Genomic DNA, 16,315 nt, shown 5'->3' on the forward strand with positions numbered 1-16,315 from the left:
TGGCAGCATTTTAAAAGCCATTTTGATCGTTTCATCTGAATAGAAGTCAATCGGGGAACCAACCAAATGCACAAAGTCAAGTGTTTTTAATCAATTCTGAATTAATTTAATTATTCAGTTATGCCCTGGCCAGGCTCCAGCTCATTTTATGAAATTAGGATTTATTTATTTTTTTAACTGCAAAAGCACTAGGGAGGCCATATTTATGATTTTAAACATGCATAAAAAGGGTCCCCTTGATTTAAAACCTAATTCCTTGGTTTTAAATAAATATGCATTAAACCTGATTTGTTGAGTTAAAACATGCCATCAGAAACAAAATATGGAGGTCACCAATGCCTGATCCATACTTTGGATAATTGAATATACTTTCCCACAGCTTTACATTTCCACCACATGCTTGCAGGAGTTGAGCCACTAGCTTCGGTCTTTAGTTCGTCTAGCACCACAAACCCCACTGTCCTCTCCTCTTTACACAGTCTGATACTAAATGATTTACAGCAGAGTATCCAGACACCAAGCACTTTTGTCACTTTTGCTCTCAAGGCGGAAAAAAAACAAAGCACAAATAACAACACAGTATTATTATCCTGCTCTCAGACATATCATATCATAACATCCAAAGTTACTTAAACCAAGTGCCTTCAAGTACAAGATCGTGCAAGCTCTTGTACCCAAGTGGATGGATACCTCCTACAAATTATATTTCTGTTTTCCACAGTTTATCATGAAAAAATGACGGTTCCCTTCTGCACTAAAACCTATATAAACATACGCATAATACGGCCCTCTTTAAAGTTGAACACCTTTTCCCATTTGGTTCACAAACATCGTGTTAACTGCAAAATGTAATTGCTTATGCAAAACATATGCATTTGAATGTAGCGTGATAAAGGTCAATAAAACACTTTTATTTTGGCTCCGGGCACAAAACAAATGCTATTTGCTGACCAGTGCTGGGTAATATAAATAGACAAATATAATAAAACATGAATAACTCATAGGATGGAAAGCAACGAGCGAGACAATCACTAAAATAAGTGTATCGACAGCACTGCTAAATGCAACTTGTAATAAAAAAAGAAATCTGGCTTGTAATTAATATCTTCACGCATATTTAACATCCTCTTTATTCATGAGCACCTGCTTCCAATGACCTGAGGGGCCTTCAGAATCAACTTGCATTTTAAACATTTGCCGTTAAAGCAATAGACATGGGAGCCAAATATTTTAGAGTAATCTAAAACAGCTTGACGTAATTCGTTTTGACAGGGCCATTACGTGGTCATTTATTCCCTCAGAAACACATCCCGATGAACGATGCTCACTCTTTGTCCCCGGTCAAAAATATTGTAATATGCTCAGTGTCCAAGTCACTTAAATCAGAATCCGCGAGCAGGTAAAGTTCATCCTGCTTAAATATCAGCCAACTGAGTCTGGGTTTCGATGACACAGGTGGAAAAAACAACCATATGTTTTCGGTATTTTTCCACTGTTCAGGGACTTATACTAAATTGAATTACAGGGGGCAAAACTCCACATCACTGCGTATTTTGATTCCCACTGGACTGGTTCTCAGGATTTGATAGAGCTCACTCATTTCTCTTGACATTTTGCCACCGAACAAATTGCTTCGCTCTTCAGTTGGTGAAAAAAACTAAAACGACTCTCAAACTAAAATACTTGGCTCCCTCACCGGAAATATCCTCTTTTGAGGGTATAAATGGAAAGTGTATTCATGCTTTACTAACAATGAAATACAAATTGACATACATTATTGGCTAAATATACAAAAATACAGGTGGTTTAAGTGACCCATCGTGCTCTAAAGGGCCCTCTTAAGCTTTGTGGGGTTTACCCTTCCCTGTAGTGTGTAATATAGGTTTTTGTGCAAAGGCAAACATTTTGGGAAAACCACTGACTTCCTCTCTCATGTCTGTACGATCAATATGCAATATAAAGACGGAGCTAGCGGCTAGTTAGCTGAGCACAACAACAACAAACACCCTAAAATATACCAAAATCCGCCACCAAGCATCTCTCGTGCTTTGCTACTGTTATACAAATATTTCGAAAGCTAACATCTGACACTAGCGATTGCATCTTTGCAAGAACGAATGCAGTACATATTAGCAAACTACGCCTTTTACACAACCAAACATCACTGCTTTCAGTAAAAACCAGTAAACTAGAAAAACGACATACAAGTATAATAACAGTGTGCAGTTTATAATTATTATCATTTTTGTAATAACCTTATCCGCAGCATTTTGAGTTGTCACAGCAGGAAGTGCATGAGTGTTGCACATAACGTTAACAATGGCTCTGTTCCATTTAAATAAGCCAACACAGAGAGCCAGCATGCCAGGGCCCTGGAATCTGAATGGTATGCAGCCATGCTTGTTTTTATGATATGTAAAAATGTCTGATATGAAATAATCTATTGACTAATTTAAATCTAGAACACACAATAATGCAAATTAAGGCCTGAGGGACCATTATTCAAATGTTCACACTGTTTAAAATACATATTTTCAAAAGTAATCCCTTGTGAATGATAAAGCCCTGCAATGAATATCCACCAATCAAAAATAGAGCCTATCTCAGTGGAGTCCTGACATTTTCTAACAAAGTCATAACTGTATGGGGGCTGTTATAGGTCACAGATGGGAAAACTATGAACACGTATAGTTTATACATTATATATCCAAGTGATCATTTGGAGAATTAAATAACAGGCATCACCAGCCCACAGCAATTTGAACGAAAGCACTAAAAAGGAAGCTTCTACTGTAAGACAGTATTAGGCTTTGATAAAATGAGACTAAAGGTCATATGCAGTGCTTAGGAACCACTCGTTCTGCTCTTATCAGTGTACCTGCTGCACAGCCCTTTGTAATTCTCTTTCAGCTATTTGCCTGAGCTGCAGCGACAGATGTTTGAATGACAGTGCAGATGTCTGTGAGAGGAATATAGCGACGTAAAGCTATTGGAGTCATGAACAAACAATATAGGTTCACTCACTCATTCTCAGTCGCCTCTGTGGCTCCTCGGGACTCGGCAGTGCTGCTTTTCTATCCTCACAGCTAGCTAATTGCCGCTAATTACACTCACCAGGTGTAAATCAGCCCCTCATCAGAGGCTGAGGAGGATATAAAGAGCACCAATGTAAACTTCACAATCTACGAGAGGGAATTAGTCAATCCATGTGAACACAAGGGTTGTAACTTACTGTTTTTGTACACCCAGTTTCCTCCACCCATTCCTCATCTATTTAAGATGTTCTACATGGTTCCTATCTCTTTAAAGTGGCTCTATTTTGCTCATTTTCATATATATGTATGTTGTGCCTCTACTGTGACATGTTTATGCTTTAATGTTCAAAAAGGTCTTTATTTTAACTTTGTTTCTTAACTTTGGTTGTTTTTCAAAATCTGGCAGAGACCATATTTCATGACAAACAAATGAAAATAGTATAGTCTTCCATTTTAGACGACAACATAATGTCACTGTTTTGGAAGCCAAACATGAATTCTTAAATATTCTTGCATTTTCTCCTGGGTTAACCAAAGTGGCAGAATATAAAGTGTTGCTTATTTTGAACACTGACTGGAGTTCTGTGTGGGGAGTTAAAATAGAGGATTTACAGCACTATGATACAGCCGTGCACAGGGAGGTGTGTCTTTGTAGCTGCTAGCTCTGCGATGTTGTACTGCAGTGAAGGCACAGGGGACCAGTAATGCATTGGGGTTGTTTTTTAAATTATATTATATCTGCCGCCATGTTGTAATGAAAGCATTTTACCTTCAACACTTCTTCTTCTTCAGTGTGCCTTGGACTTCTTAAAAGGGTTGTTTCTTCTTCACTGCCAAGACCAGTTAGCTATATTGCTTACCATAAAACACTCCTTGTTGCACATTAGATCCTGTCTTTCTGAATTTACTAAGCATCTCTTAGTAGCCTCTAAAGAAGCTGCAGGAAAAACTCTGGATAACACTTTAAAGAACACTTGCTTGGGTCTCTTCTTAGGGGAGAACCAGGCCATGAATAATGTACGATGATGGTGGTGGTTTAGACAAACACTGGGATTATCCCCTATTTTGTTATTATTTCTGTAATGAGGAACAAAGCAAGACATCAACACCAAAGAGTGTATCTATACATCTGTTACATTTGCAAATATTAACTTGCCATGGCTGTAATCTCACTATTTCCCACTCCCACAACACCCTGGAGAGAGACACATAAATGTATTAATACATTAATAATCATTAACATATCCAATTGTCTTCACTGTTAAAGAAAAAAGGGGGACAATTCTGGTTCAATGTAATTCGGACATTTTAACTGGTGGATACAAAAAGAAGGACGATAGCTCATAGAGACTTCAGAGGTCTTTTATTTTTGAAACTCTACATCAGATTGTCCTGATTCTCTCTGAGTGACTAGATGGGGAGTCCTGCTATCACCCTGGAGTGAAATAAGTCTTTGATGATTTGACCGTTTTTTATTTATTCTTGTATAAAAACAGAAGGACGATAGCCCATATATGAGATTTAAAAAGTATTTTATTTTGAAACTATATCAGATTGTCCTGATTTTCTCTGAGTGACGGGGTGGGGTCTGATGGGGTCTCCTGCTATCACCCTGAAGTGAAATAAGTATTTGATTGACTTCGAATGACTCTTTGATTATGGACGGTTTCCATTAAATAATAATCAAAATATAGATGGACAATAGATCTAATTTGAGATTTTAAACAGCATACATTTTAAATTGTGCTTCAGAAAGTAATGTTATTTTAGGAGTTTTGTGAGATGGTGTCAACATGGGGCGGTGGTGGCGAAGTCCATAGGGACTTGGCTTGGCAACTGGAAGATCACCAGTTCAAGTCCCGGCAAGACCAAGTGCTACCGAGGTGTCCCTGAGCAAGGCACCGTTCCCTACACTGCTCCCCGGGCGCTGTTCAAAATGACAGCACACTGCTCCTAACACTAGGATGGGTCAAATGCAGAGAAAAAATTTCCCTACGGGGATTATAAAGTATATCAAAATCAAATAATAAAAAAAACATCAATTGCAATTATTCACCCAATGGAAATGTCAGATATGTCTTCATAACTGTATCCTTACATTTTACATTCACTCACTTATAATGTGGTAGTTATACGTAGTTTGTTTTAAATGATTATTGATCACATTACATATTTCTTAATTTAAGCTCCAGTATATGAATATGTTTGGTGTGTTATTTGTTATTGACCGAGTAAACGCTTTTATTTTGAAGGCAGTTATTACAGGCCTCTACCATAGGATATTCACGCACCGCAATACAACGTGTGGCTTGACTGTGTTTTCCGAAGTGGGGGCTGGCTTGACCACAGTCTGTTTACCCAGTGTTTCCTGACATGAAACGTTTTATGTCACCTTGCTATGTGTTTTTAACGTATATTAAAAAACGGTGACATTTCCGGGGACAGTTTCAACAGATTGGGACAGGCGATTGATTGGGACTGTCCCCGGAAAATGGGGACGTCTGGTCACCCTAGAATAGAATAACATCCCTTCTTATTTCTGGCACAGCAGGAAGTCAGCATGTCAGCCAACACCTCCTCACCCTTTATGACTCCCATTCATTAGGTTGAACCCTAAATGGCATTTTAAAAGTATTTAATATTCACTCTCCAGAGCCATGGAAACAGCTGTTTCTACATTGGTTTTGACATTGCTTCTTCATTTAAGTCAGAAGCCCTGAGTATAATGACACTGGATGTGGGAAACGGTGCGACGGTGGCTCCACCTAGTGGTGTAAGATGGTAACTGAAGCAGCAGCGCTCACACTGCCAGAGGACAAATGATCAGTCCATTGATTGATTAATCCTATTATCTACTACAATGTCTCGTCTTTTAGGAGCAGCAGTCTGCAATCAAGGGCCTTTACAAACTCCAGTTTACAAATCAGCAGTCCGGCCTCCTAATCAACATCCACGGCCTGCTAATCCATTCCAGAGAAAAGATAGACTTACAGCACAGATAGGGGAAATAACGCATGGTCATTTATACTACAGAAACACATGATATGTTTTGTGATCTAATTAACTATAGGAAAAACTGATTTATAGTCACACATTTCATCATCAAAGCCTGAGAAAACTATTTTGAAAAATGCAGGCATTAAGGCAAAAACACAACAAAGGAACAATAGTTTTTAAATAGTCATTACTTTATTGAAAATAGTCTTTTTTTTTATCAAAAGAGTTCAAGTTTTTTAGGACAAATGGCAGGAGTGCAATCATCGACATAGAACATTTTTTAACAAGACAAATGTAAAAACAGTTTCAAGTACATACACACACACGGCCATTTCATACCGTTTTCCCATACAACATCTAAAAATATACAAAGTATTAAATTATACATCAAAGGCAGCACCATCTGATCGCAGCATGTTTTCAGGCTGCTGGTTAATGCATGCACATTACGTGACATTAACCAGCGATAAATACATCATGAGGTATGCCATGCAGCAAATGTCACATTCCCAACAATACTCTCCAGTTGATTTAATAATGTAATGTGATTAAATAAGAGGCGTCATTACATGTTCAGCCCTGCTCTTTGAGGAATACGGCTGTGTGTTTTTCCAAACACCACCAGCTACGCTGTTTTTGGCACACAGATTATGTAATTCATCCATGAGTCACTCTTCACTGGGGGTGCAGCCAGCTGGTTTCATGGTGTTTCTCAAGTTATTTTGTCTCCATGGAGGAGTCATCGGCACATCCCATAATCCTCTGCAACTCGTGGATACAGGGCGCAATCGACTGGCTGTGCATCTGAGCCATGTTGAACCTGGAGAGAGAGAAACAGTGTGTTAGATAGGAAGGACTGATAAGGATAAAACAAACATTGTATGCAAAACGTAATCTTTTTATAACTGATGTAATTTGTGTGATCATTGACACGCTATCAGCTAAGACCTGTGTGGACTGTTTTCAGGCTCTCAAAGTGTTACCTTCTGAGCAGCTCGCGGCCTCGGCTGGCTTCAGGCCGGTGGTGCTGCAGAGCCGTGAGGCTGTGAGAGGTCAAGATGCTGTAACACTGTTCTCTCAGAGCATTATGGTTCGCTGTGTCCCACTGCGGCAACTCGCTGGTGTATCGCCACGCCAACAACGCGTGTTCCAAAACAGCATCCCACTCTTTGTTCCTCAGAAGAACCTGGCCCCACTCCTGACACGAAACCTGAGCGGGAGGAAGAGGAAACTTAGCATTACACCGTGAAACACTCCAGTAAACATGGCAGAGCTTTTATGAACAGTAAACGGGGAAAAAACATAACGACGCCAAACTAAATAATTGTCTTTTAGAAATGCTCAATGAGAAAGGAACAGCAGAGGGGACTTTAAAGTCTAAAAAGATTATTGCACTAGGCCATATTGCAATTTGATTTTTAAAAAAAGAACAATTTAACGCTGCAGCCAGAGACAGTTTACAAGTTAATTAAATCTGTAAAGTTTATCAAAACATTCCCAAAAACCCCATATACTCACTTTAAAGGCCACCAGGTGAGGATATGCTTTTCTGTAGCAGTGAGCGTCCCTGTTGGAGCCGAGCCGCGAGTAGGGGATGGATCTGTAAACATTTGCTTTCTTCAGCTGCAGGTCTTCCTGGAGATATTTCAGGTCAGACGCTATGCCTCGGGGTTCTTGGCTCTAGGATGAAATGCAACACATTTCAGATTAGATGCATGTAGTGAAGGCACAGAGTTGGGTTATTACTCACATAGGATGTAAAACATTTCATCTTAAATAACAGTCATGTGAAATGACCAGGGTGTGTACCTGTTCAACTAGTATGAGGGATCTGATCAGCTGTACGAGCTGCTGTTTAGAGAGAGGCGTATGGTGCTCCTCCATCTTCTCACACTGCTCCTCTAACCTCTTGCTCCACACACCACCAATGGACAAGTCCACTGCAAAAACACAAATAATATGGTTAGACAATGAAGGGGACAACAATAATCCCTGAGAAGGCTCAGAAAACCAACCACATGTTATATTTGCAGGTTCATACTTACATGAGTGCACACGCCTTGTGTTTGAAGTTGCATTTCTCCCTCTCGGAAGTGGAGATGGAACCAAACGAGCACTTAACATCTCTAGATAGGACCTCCTTACGCGAGCTGTTAAAAAGAAAAAAGGTAACATTTAACAATGTTTCATATTCTTAGTTTTTTCACAACACACAGCATCTTATAAACAGACTAGATAATGCATATTAAATAAGGATGTCCCATTATATCGTTGGATGAACTGACAGCTGTGTTGATAGTATATTAACCGCCTAGTCCTGTAGGCGCGCTCCTGTTAAACATTAGCATGATAGCAAAGTGGCGCGTATTGCACAAAGAACACATATCAGGACTATTTAAAGCCTAAATTAAAACTATTAAAGGCTTACCTGCAATTTTGGGTTGTGGAGCAGGGATTTCCACCAATGCCCGTCGTGGCTGACACAAAGCTGCCATAGTTTTAAAAGTATTCTGTTAATTACGGAGCTAACTACCTGCTAGCAGACAGAGACGCTAGCTGAACTTTAAACCCCACGGGGTACCGACAGTAACTTTTCCACGGTAACAGTAGATAACTTCAACTATTAAACTCCTTCATACGCGTCAGTGCTGTTATAAAGCTCGCAAATACCCACAACAAAGTAAAAAAGTGCTTGAACTTAACTACAAAAAGTCCCTGCTCTAGTAAACCCTGCAGCAGGAGGTGAAGAGAGATAACTTTGTGTCTGCTTCACCGCCAGTACTATGCTGATGAAGCGCGCGACACGAGTTGCCGCGGGGTCGTGGATTTTCGGAATGGGGCGATCTGATTGGTTGACGTTGCAGCATGTGGAGAACAGGCGCCCAAAATGCTAATGAGGTCCTTCCCCCACAGCTGCGCTGGTTGGGAAAATGATCACGTGACGAACACACGCTTGGCTCGTGCACAAACGAGCACAAACCATAGACTGTATATAAACGAGCACACACTCGCATTGTAGTGCTAATCATGGATGTATAATGGTGCTAATAAGTTGTTTTACATTCATTTAAATATCAGTATTGGTAGAGTTTGTTAATGCATCTGAAGCAAAGACTGCATGGAGTATCCATTATCTGTCATTGAATGTGTGTCCTATTTTAATATTAATGTTGCTAAAAATGAATTTTAAACCCACATATTTGTAATAATATGTCCATACTCACATGCCTCAGTCAGTGCATTTATTTTTGTTTTAAAAATTGCTCACCATAGTTCTTCCTTGCTTGTTGGTGTAGTGGTGTCCATTTGTTTTCCATAAGCTGGAGCTACTCATACACATTTTATTTTAGTACGAGGAATAATGACAGCACATAACCCTCGATTCTTATTCACTCAAGTTACCCCATATCATTTATTCAACCCTATACTTTTAACGAATACTACTTCTTCTACCTTAAATCCAAATAAATGGGCAATGGATATTTAATATGATAAGCCTCATAATGGAATATATTTTAAATAGTATGTTACATCAAACCATTAAAACCAAGAGACAGATGGCAAACATATCTGTAAAATGTTTTTTAATAGGTTTGTGGATTATTGAAAAAACAAACAGGAATTATATTTCTTCTCAAGAGACATAACTGCATCCTGATACAGAGTGTGGAATAATAAATCATTCGAGCACAGAACTTATTCCAAAACAGGAGATAATAAAACACAAAAACCTATATAAATAAATTATTAGAGATAATTAACACAGTGGTCAATCTGACATATTTTGTAACAAATAAAAAAATCTAGATTTGTAATATTAACATATTATACTTATATATATTTACCTTTTTTTTATATATATATACTGTTAATAATTCTGAAAATAATCTATGTGGTAAATGATGAAGCTGTGAGTGCAGTATTTTCAAAATGTCTGACAAATATTTCTCTTATCTTTCAAGAAACCACCACACTTTCCTCACTTGACTGACAGTGACACATTTCCACAGGTTGATTATAAATATCTGTAGTAAAACTGCACTTATTGAACTGGTTGAACTGAAAGTGAATTATTCCAGCATGGTACAATATTAGAACAAATTAAGCTCATTTGCTTCTTGACACTGCTACGGCAAATAATATAGTTATATATTGTATTTATGTACATTATATACATTTTTTTAAATAAGTTACATAATGCACAGGTAAAAGAGTATCTATTAGGTACATATGATATTACAAAGGTCTGTGACAGTATGGCTTTGTAAATAAACATTACAATATTGTCATCAGAAAAAAGCAAGGGCAGTCAGACGGGACTGCCTTTCAGCATCATACTCGTTATTTGTGTAATGTTAAACTGCAACTACACTATTGGTTTTAACATGGAGATCGTCTAGACCTTGTATGAAAAATATATCCAGCTGAACTAACAGGATGCTTAAAGACAGACTTCTACTGACTGCGTAGGCCACACTATAGAGCATAAAGAGTAGCCTCTACTTGCTAAGCAGCGTTTTAAGGGAGCGGGTGAGTGCGTTAGCAATTGCCGACATGGTGCTGGAGTGGCGGACCAGGGCCTTCACGCTGTGCTCCCCTGGGGCTCCCACGGTGGCAGCCTCAGCCGCTTTGAGCAGACAGATATAGTTCATCACAACCTCGTCCACCTTTGCCACGACCTCTCTCTGTTGGTGTGAGGCTGAAGCTCCGAGCCCCCTGACCAGACACATGCAGGCCTCGCAGAGACAGCACAGCACCTGGAAGCTACACGTCACAGCTAGCAGCATCTCCTCAGGACTGCTGTGAGCCTGCGCCATCCTGCGGCATGCCCGGCCTAATTCCTTTGACTCCACAGAGAGGAGATGCTTGTACTGGGTAACATCCTGGAGGGGCATCTGGGCTCCACGATCGCAGCGACCTACGCTGGATCTCACCAGAGCGATGAGCTCGCTGGCGTCTCGTCGGACATCGATGAAGCCGGAAGGGAAGCCGTACATTCGGTCCTTGAGTGCGTTGATTCGTGCGAGCCGGTCGCTGAAGCTCATGTTATTGAGGACCTCTCCATACAGCTGCTCTCCAGCTCCAGCATACAGCTGCTCCACGGCTGCCCCGTAGGGCGACATGGCTGCAGCTGCACCGCCATTATCAATATCGCTCCCACCGCGGCTTCTTCTGGTACTCTCCCACTCGATTTCATCCTCCTCTCTCTCACTCTTAGGTTTGAAGAAGCAGTAGCTAAAGGGCCCGTTGCATCTCCAGGGACTGGTGTCTAGTTTTTGGGAGCCCTTCATGTGTTTCTGCAATGGAAATGCCACAGAAGCCCTTCTGCTGTCCATCCTGCTGCCGGTAGACCAGCATGTGTGGGAAGACACGGAGCCCTGGGAGTAGCTCTTGGAGAGCCGCTTCCTCGTGGGCCTTCGCTGGACTTTGGTCTCACCTTGCTGGGGCACAGATGGTGACAACGGCTGCTGGCTCCGGCTCCGTGTGGGCTTATCGAACAGAGCCTCCATGCTCCCAGAGCTGCCATTCACGTTGCTGGTGCTGCGCCTGAGCTCCCGGCCCCGGTGCAGGTTATTGCAGAAGGGGTCCGTCTGCGGGTTTACGGCCTGAATGTGGTTCTGCCGTGCCTGGACACAATAGGGCATGTTATCCTGCGTGCAGTTGCTGGAGATAGCATTAGCTTGCAAGGGAGAAGACAAAGGAGGTGGAGGAGGTGGTGTGGGAGGTGGTGGAGGAGGTAGGTTGGGAGTTGGAGATGTAATGCAAGCCCTATTGCCGGTAGATATCTGCCTGCTAAAAGCTGAAGGGTGGTCTCCCCTTCCTAGAGAGACGGTGTTGAGGTCTGCCCGTTGACCACTTACACTGGGGGCGGCAGAGAAACAGAGAGAATCATTAGGACGAGAATGAGGGGACTGACGGACCGCATGCTTTGCCCTCGGGTCTGACCTGAACCATTCCTCATTGCTGTTACTAGGTTGGCTTCTTGACCGAGGTGGGGGGCGGTTATTGGTACCCCCACCATCACGGTTTGCAACTGTATTGAATCCCCCATCGCGACTGATACAGCCCTCTCTCTTATAAAGTGAAAGGAAGTGCTCTGGGTCCATACCACTCCTCTCTAGTTCACTCTCCAGGCCCGAAAAGGAGCTTCTCCTCTCAGCCGCGGCTGCCCTTAAATCTAGACTCTCATTCAGTCTCTGAGCATGCATGTCGAGACTTCCCTTGAGTTTGGCAGGAAGGGTGGCAGAATGGTACGACTGAGGGTTTCTATTTGCCAGCTGCATGGGGTTCGCGTTGGGGGTTACTACATGTGGGCTGAGGAACGGGGATGATATCGAGGAAGGCATACACGGGCAGCGAGCAGTGGTGTTGCTCCTATTCTTAACCATTTCCACCAGCTGAGGGTTACTAGTGATAAAGCGCCTGGTGTCCTTCTTTACTGCCCCTCCCATGCCTGCACTGTGCAGCTTCCCTCCCTGGTGCATCTGGCTGACTGTTAGATAGTTAATCAGTTGTCTGTAGGCCTCACTGCCCTCCTTCTGGTTCAGCCCCTTTAAACAGGCCTGTTGCTTAGCATGCACATCATTGTGGGGTCTCTTGCTCCCAGTACCTGTGGTCTCTTTATGCTTAGGCGCCGTGGCTGAGGAGGGCCGGCCCGGTTCAGCCCCGGCAGCCGGAGGGTGAATGTTGGGCAGCATTTTCCGTAGGAGGGCCGGATCCGCATGAGGGTGGAGGTCCTTTCCTTGAGCGCTCTGGCTGGAGAGCCCGCGAGACATCCCAGGTTTGTTGTCTTCGTGGTTTAGCCCCCTGAGCAGTGAGGAGGAGGAACTAGAAAGCGGGTGTCTTTGCGAATGCCGGTGTTTTGCTTCAACGGCACCGGCACCGACCGGGGAGTCGGTGGGGGTGGCGCAGGCACTGCTGTTGGTGCTGCCCCCCGCATCCAGTGAGGAGCACAGAGACCCCTGCAGTGAACTGTGGGCTTCTCCTTGCAAATTTGAAATCCTTTTTGCCAGATGGTACTCACACAAGCGTGCTACACTCTGCTGTCTGGAGATGGGCTGATGGTCGTTCTGTACGTCTGATCCCCGTTTGGTCGGGGACAGCAGTGAAGCAACGACTAAATGTTCGTCTTGCTCGACAGCTGCCGCTCCGTTATCTGCCCCGCAGTCGCCCAAGTTGACAGCATCTAACATGCGATTGGAGGAGGCGGAGGGGGGGCGGGGGAGTCTGTGCTGCTCCCGGGGGAGGCTGTTCATTGCAACGCCCTCAGTTGCAGAACTTTCTCCCAAAAAAGAGTTCTGTCTTCTTTGACTTTCCCCTCGCTCGCAGAAGGAAGTGCGCTGGTCCATTTCCAGATGGACGTGGCTCCCACCGGCCTCACCCCAATGCCCCTCCCTTGTGCTGAAGGTGTTGTACTTCCCGCTGGAGTCGGCAGACTTCTTGTGATGCTTGCCTCCTGGTGTGGTTGAACTGGGGCGCTGGAGAGTGGCTGAGAGGTTATTCTGGGTCCTCAACACCAAAGTGTCTGGCGCCGATGATGCAGCAGTGTCCAATAGGGGGCTCCGCCTCGGGGGAACTGCTGGAGGGTGGAGGTGTCGCGTTGGACTGCGGGGTCTTTTCTGTATCGTTCCTACTGGGGTGGGTGACACGGGGAAATCAGTTTTCTCCTCAATTAAAGGTTGGTACCCCTCCCTCGTGGCCACCATGAGACGCATGTGGCTCTCGTTGAGCCGCTGAGAAGCGACCAGCTCAGAGATCTCCGTCATCTCTGAGGAGTTGGTCTCATTTCCAGAATCGGACGACGACTCGGTGCTCAAGCCTCGAGATGAGTAGACTCCTAGGCGATAAGAGATAAGAAGTTAAACATGGGTCAATAGATAGATACTCTTGCTGCTGTTAAATGTGTCTATGATTTGCATTCGAGAAGGCACGTGACCTGATGTCATGGATGTGTTTTTACTAACTTAAAGGAGGCAAGTGGGCACAGAATTAAGGCTAAATGGTAGAGATAAAACACATTAATGACAACAAATAACTACTAAAGTTCTGACACAGATTTAGTTTGGTTAAGTAAAGAGGTCTAAACAAAGAGTATCAACAGACCTGGGTGATTGTGGCTATTGCTGGGCGGTGGTGGCGGCGGCGGTGGAGGCCTCTGATCAGAGACAGACAGAGCCTCCACCGCCAGTAACGTTTTCATGACGGCATTATCCAGCCTTCTCCCCCCTCCCCTGCTCCCCTCCGCCTCCTCATGAGTCGGAACGGCATCGATTAACGACACCGGGATGTCGTCGTTTTCCCGTGTGCTGAGCGGCCTTGCCTCGGGGGCGCCGTCCTCGTCTGAGCTGTCCCGAAAGCCCGGCGGGGGCGCTGCGATGGCGAGGTTGAGGGTCTGCAGCAGCGAGTCGTCCTCGGGTTCGTCGACGCTGTCGTCTCCCTCGGGGGGGGGCAGGGAGGTGAGGTCGATGATGTCGTCGGTAGAACCAGACAGTGTAAGGAAGGTGGCGTTCCCCGCCGCCGTCCCTAACCCTCCTCCCTGGTTGCCGCAGTTCTCAGCGATGGGGGTCCCGCCCGTGGAGTCTTCGTCGTCGTCGTCATCCTCGGCGTCGTCCGTCGTGTCGCGGTAGAACAGATCCCTCAGCAGCGGCTCCTCCCCCCCCTCCTCAGTTATAATGTTACTGTACACATGTGTCAGACCGCTGAACTGAAACGGCACCCTGTCCTGAGGCCTGAAGTCCACGTTGTTGTGCAGGTACGGGGGTCTGTGCTCGGGGACCTCCGGGCTCTCCATCAGACTTTCATAGCCTAAGTTCTTGGGCCGGTTCAGAGGAGGGTCCCCCCCAAAGATAAAGGACACCTTAGCGCTCCGAGGCGAGTCTTGAGGTTTGTGTCTGGTCGCGGGGGGAAGAGGAGGGGGTAACGGACTTCTGCGTGTCCCGAGGTCTCTGTCAGGGTTTTGTTGCTCGTGGAAGTAAGAGGGAATGCTGTTCTCTCTCTGCCCGTTGTCTGAATACTGCGAGTTCCTGTTGTAGACCTCTCCCTGGCTGGGGGGGGGCTCCTCGTTGTCCCCCAAAGATATGCTGTACGGCCATTCCAGGACGCGATCCTGACCTGCACAGAGCAGAAATAAAAGTCCTAATTATTTGATGTGTTTTATATTTCATGTTGGTTACATTTGAAAGTGGCTCTCTTTTTTTGAGTGCTCCACTTCGAGACTTCTGAGGTTTTACGCTGCACTGTGAAGCATACATCTTTAAGCCTGCGAGTCTTGTTCTTCTCAACTTCCTTTAAATATGTGAGTCCTCTGCCAGGACAAAAATTGTGTTGCTACAACCTAAAACATTTTCTCACCCAAATGAAAATCAATTCCAATGTTTCAGGAAACAATTTAAAAACAGAATGTAAGCAGTGAACTGTGAAGGAACTCTTGAAATTGCATTTTTGTATAAATTAGTAGAACATCCATGCAGACACACACACACACACACACACACAACACACACACACACACACACACACACACACACACACACACACACACACACACACACACACACACACACACACACACACACACACACACACACACACACACACACACACACACACACACACACACACACACACACACGCACACACACGCACGCACACACACATTAACTCACTCGGGTCATCCCCTCCAGTGCTGTTGCAGAGAGGCATGCTGAAGATAGATCTCCTTGCGTCCACTAGGAGGCGATAGTATCCTGCTGTTAGACAGGCCAGGTTCATGGCATCACTGGACTCCATGATCAGTGTGATGGGCTGTGGAAGAAGCGAAAGGAAAAACAACAGACGCTTTTATTTCGGGAGGGCGGAATAATGTTTTCTGGCACTTTCTGACACATCTGTGCTCACCCTGACATCCAGGACATGCAGCTCCAGCCGGACGTTGGTCTCGTCCTCAGTGATGATCTCAATGCGGTTCACGTGGCTGAAGTCGGCCAACAGGGCCACGAGGTTGGTCCGTGTGTTGATCACGTGACTGATGCCGTAGCGGGGGCCCACCAACAGCGTCACATCTGTCTGTTTCTCCCCTTGCTGCACAAAGACAAGCCAGGTGTTCAAACTTTTATCCTTAAATCGTTTGATAGAGTTCAACTTAAGTTTGTTTTCAAACCTTCTTTCCAGAACAATGGTCGGGTCTTACCAGTAGTATTGATTTGAACTCCCTCCCTCCGTAGAGTCTGAGTTCACTGAGGTACCTCAGGTAATGCACCTTGGCCTGCAAAGCGGTCAGCTGC

At 44.3% G+C, this 16,315-nt stretch overlaps 2 protein-coding genes across 4 annotated transcripts in view; both read right to left on the reverse strand.

Moving 5' to 3' along the window:
• Positions 1–6,223: 6,223 nt before the first annotated feature.
• On the reverse strand, positions 6,224–8,830 carry LOC117459804 (uncharacterized). The gene is made up of 6 exons (XM_034100933.2): positions 8,461–8,830; positions 8,078–8,182; positions 7,842–7,972; positions 7,551–7,712; positions 7,016–7,242; positions 6,224–6,852 (listed from the first exon to the last, which is right to left on the reverse strand). Exons 1-6 carry the CDS (start codon positions 8,525–8,527, stop codon positions 6,750–6,752), a joined length of 795 nt encoding a protein of 264 aa, XP_033956824.1. The 5' UTR covers positions 8,528–8,830; the 3' UTR covers positions 6,224–6,749.
• A 980-nt stretch (positions 8,831–9,810) lies between these two features.
• LOC117459460 (FERM and PDZ domain-containing protein 4-like) overlaps positions 9,811–16,315 on the reverse strand; it is a 68,084-nt gene continuing 61,579 nt past the window's right edge. For all 3 annotated transcript variants that reach the window (XM_034100246.2, XM_034100265.2, XM_034100257.2), the window contains 5 exons: positions 16,222–16,311; positions 15,930–16,112; positions 15,698–15,836; positions 14,136–15,143; positions 9,811–13,869 (listed from right to left, as the gene is read on the reverse strand). In XM_034100246.2, the coding sequence (XP_033956137.1) occupies positions 10,532–13,869; positions 14,136–15,143; positions 15,698–15,836; positions 15,930–16,112; positions 16,222–16,311 (4,758 nt within the window). In that variant the 3' untranslated portion in view covers positions 9,811–10,531. The remainder of the gene's footprint in view (positions 13,870–14,135; positions 15,144–15,697; positions 15,837–15,929; positions 16,113–16,221; positions 16,312–16,315) is intronic.

This window comes from Pseudochaenichthys georgianus, chromosome 2, assembly GCF_902827115.2.
Source record: "Pseudochaenichthys georgianus chromosome 2, fPseGeo1.2, whole genome shotgun sequence".
In the NCBI taxonomy this organism is placed as follows: Eukaryota; Metazoa; Chordata; class Actinopteri; order Perciformes; family Channichthyidae; genus Pseudochaenichthys; species Pseudochaenichthys georgianus.

Bases quoted from the DNA above. Each gene is read 5' to 3' on its own strand.
- LOC117459804 (XM_034100933.2), bottom strand. From the start codon at position 8,527: ATGGCAGCTTTGTGTCAGCCACGACGGGCATTGGTGGAAATCCCTGCT. The intron at 7,973-8,077 runs GTAAGTATGAAC...GTGTTTTTGCAG, and splicing joins CACAAGGCGTGTGCACTCAT to TGGACTTGTCCATTGGTGGT. The intron at 7,713-7,841 runs GTACACACCCTG...ATTTCATCCTAG, and splicing joins CCCTCATACTAGTTGAACAG to AGCCAAGAACCCCGAGGCAT.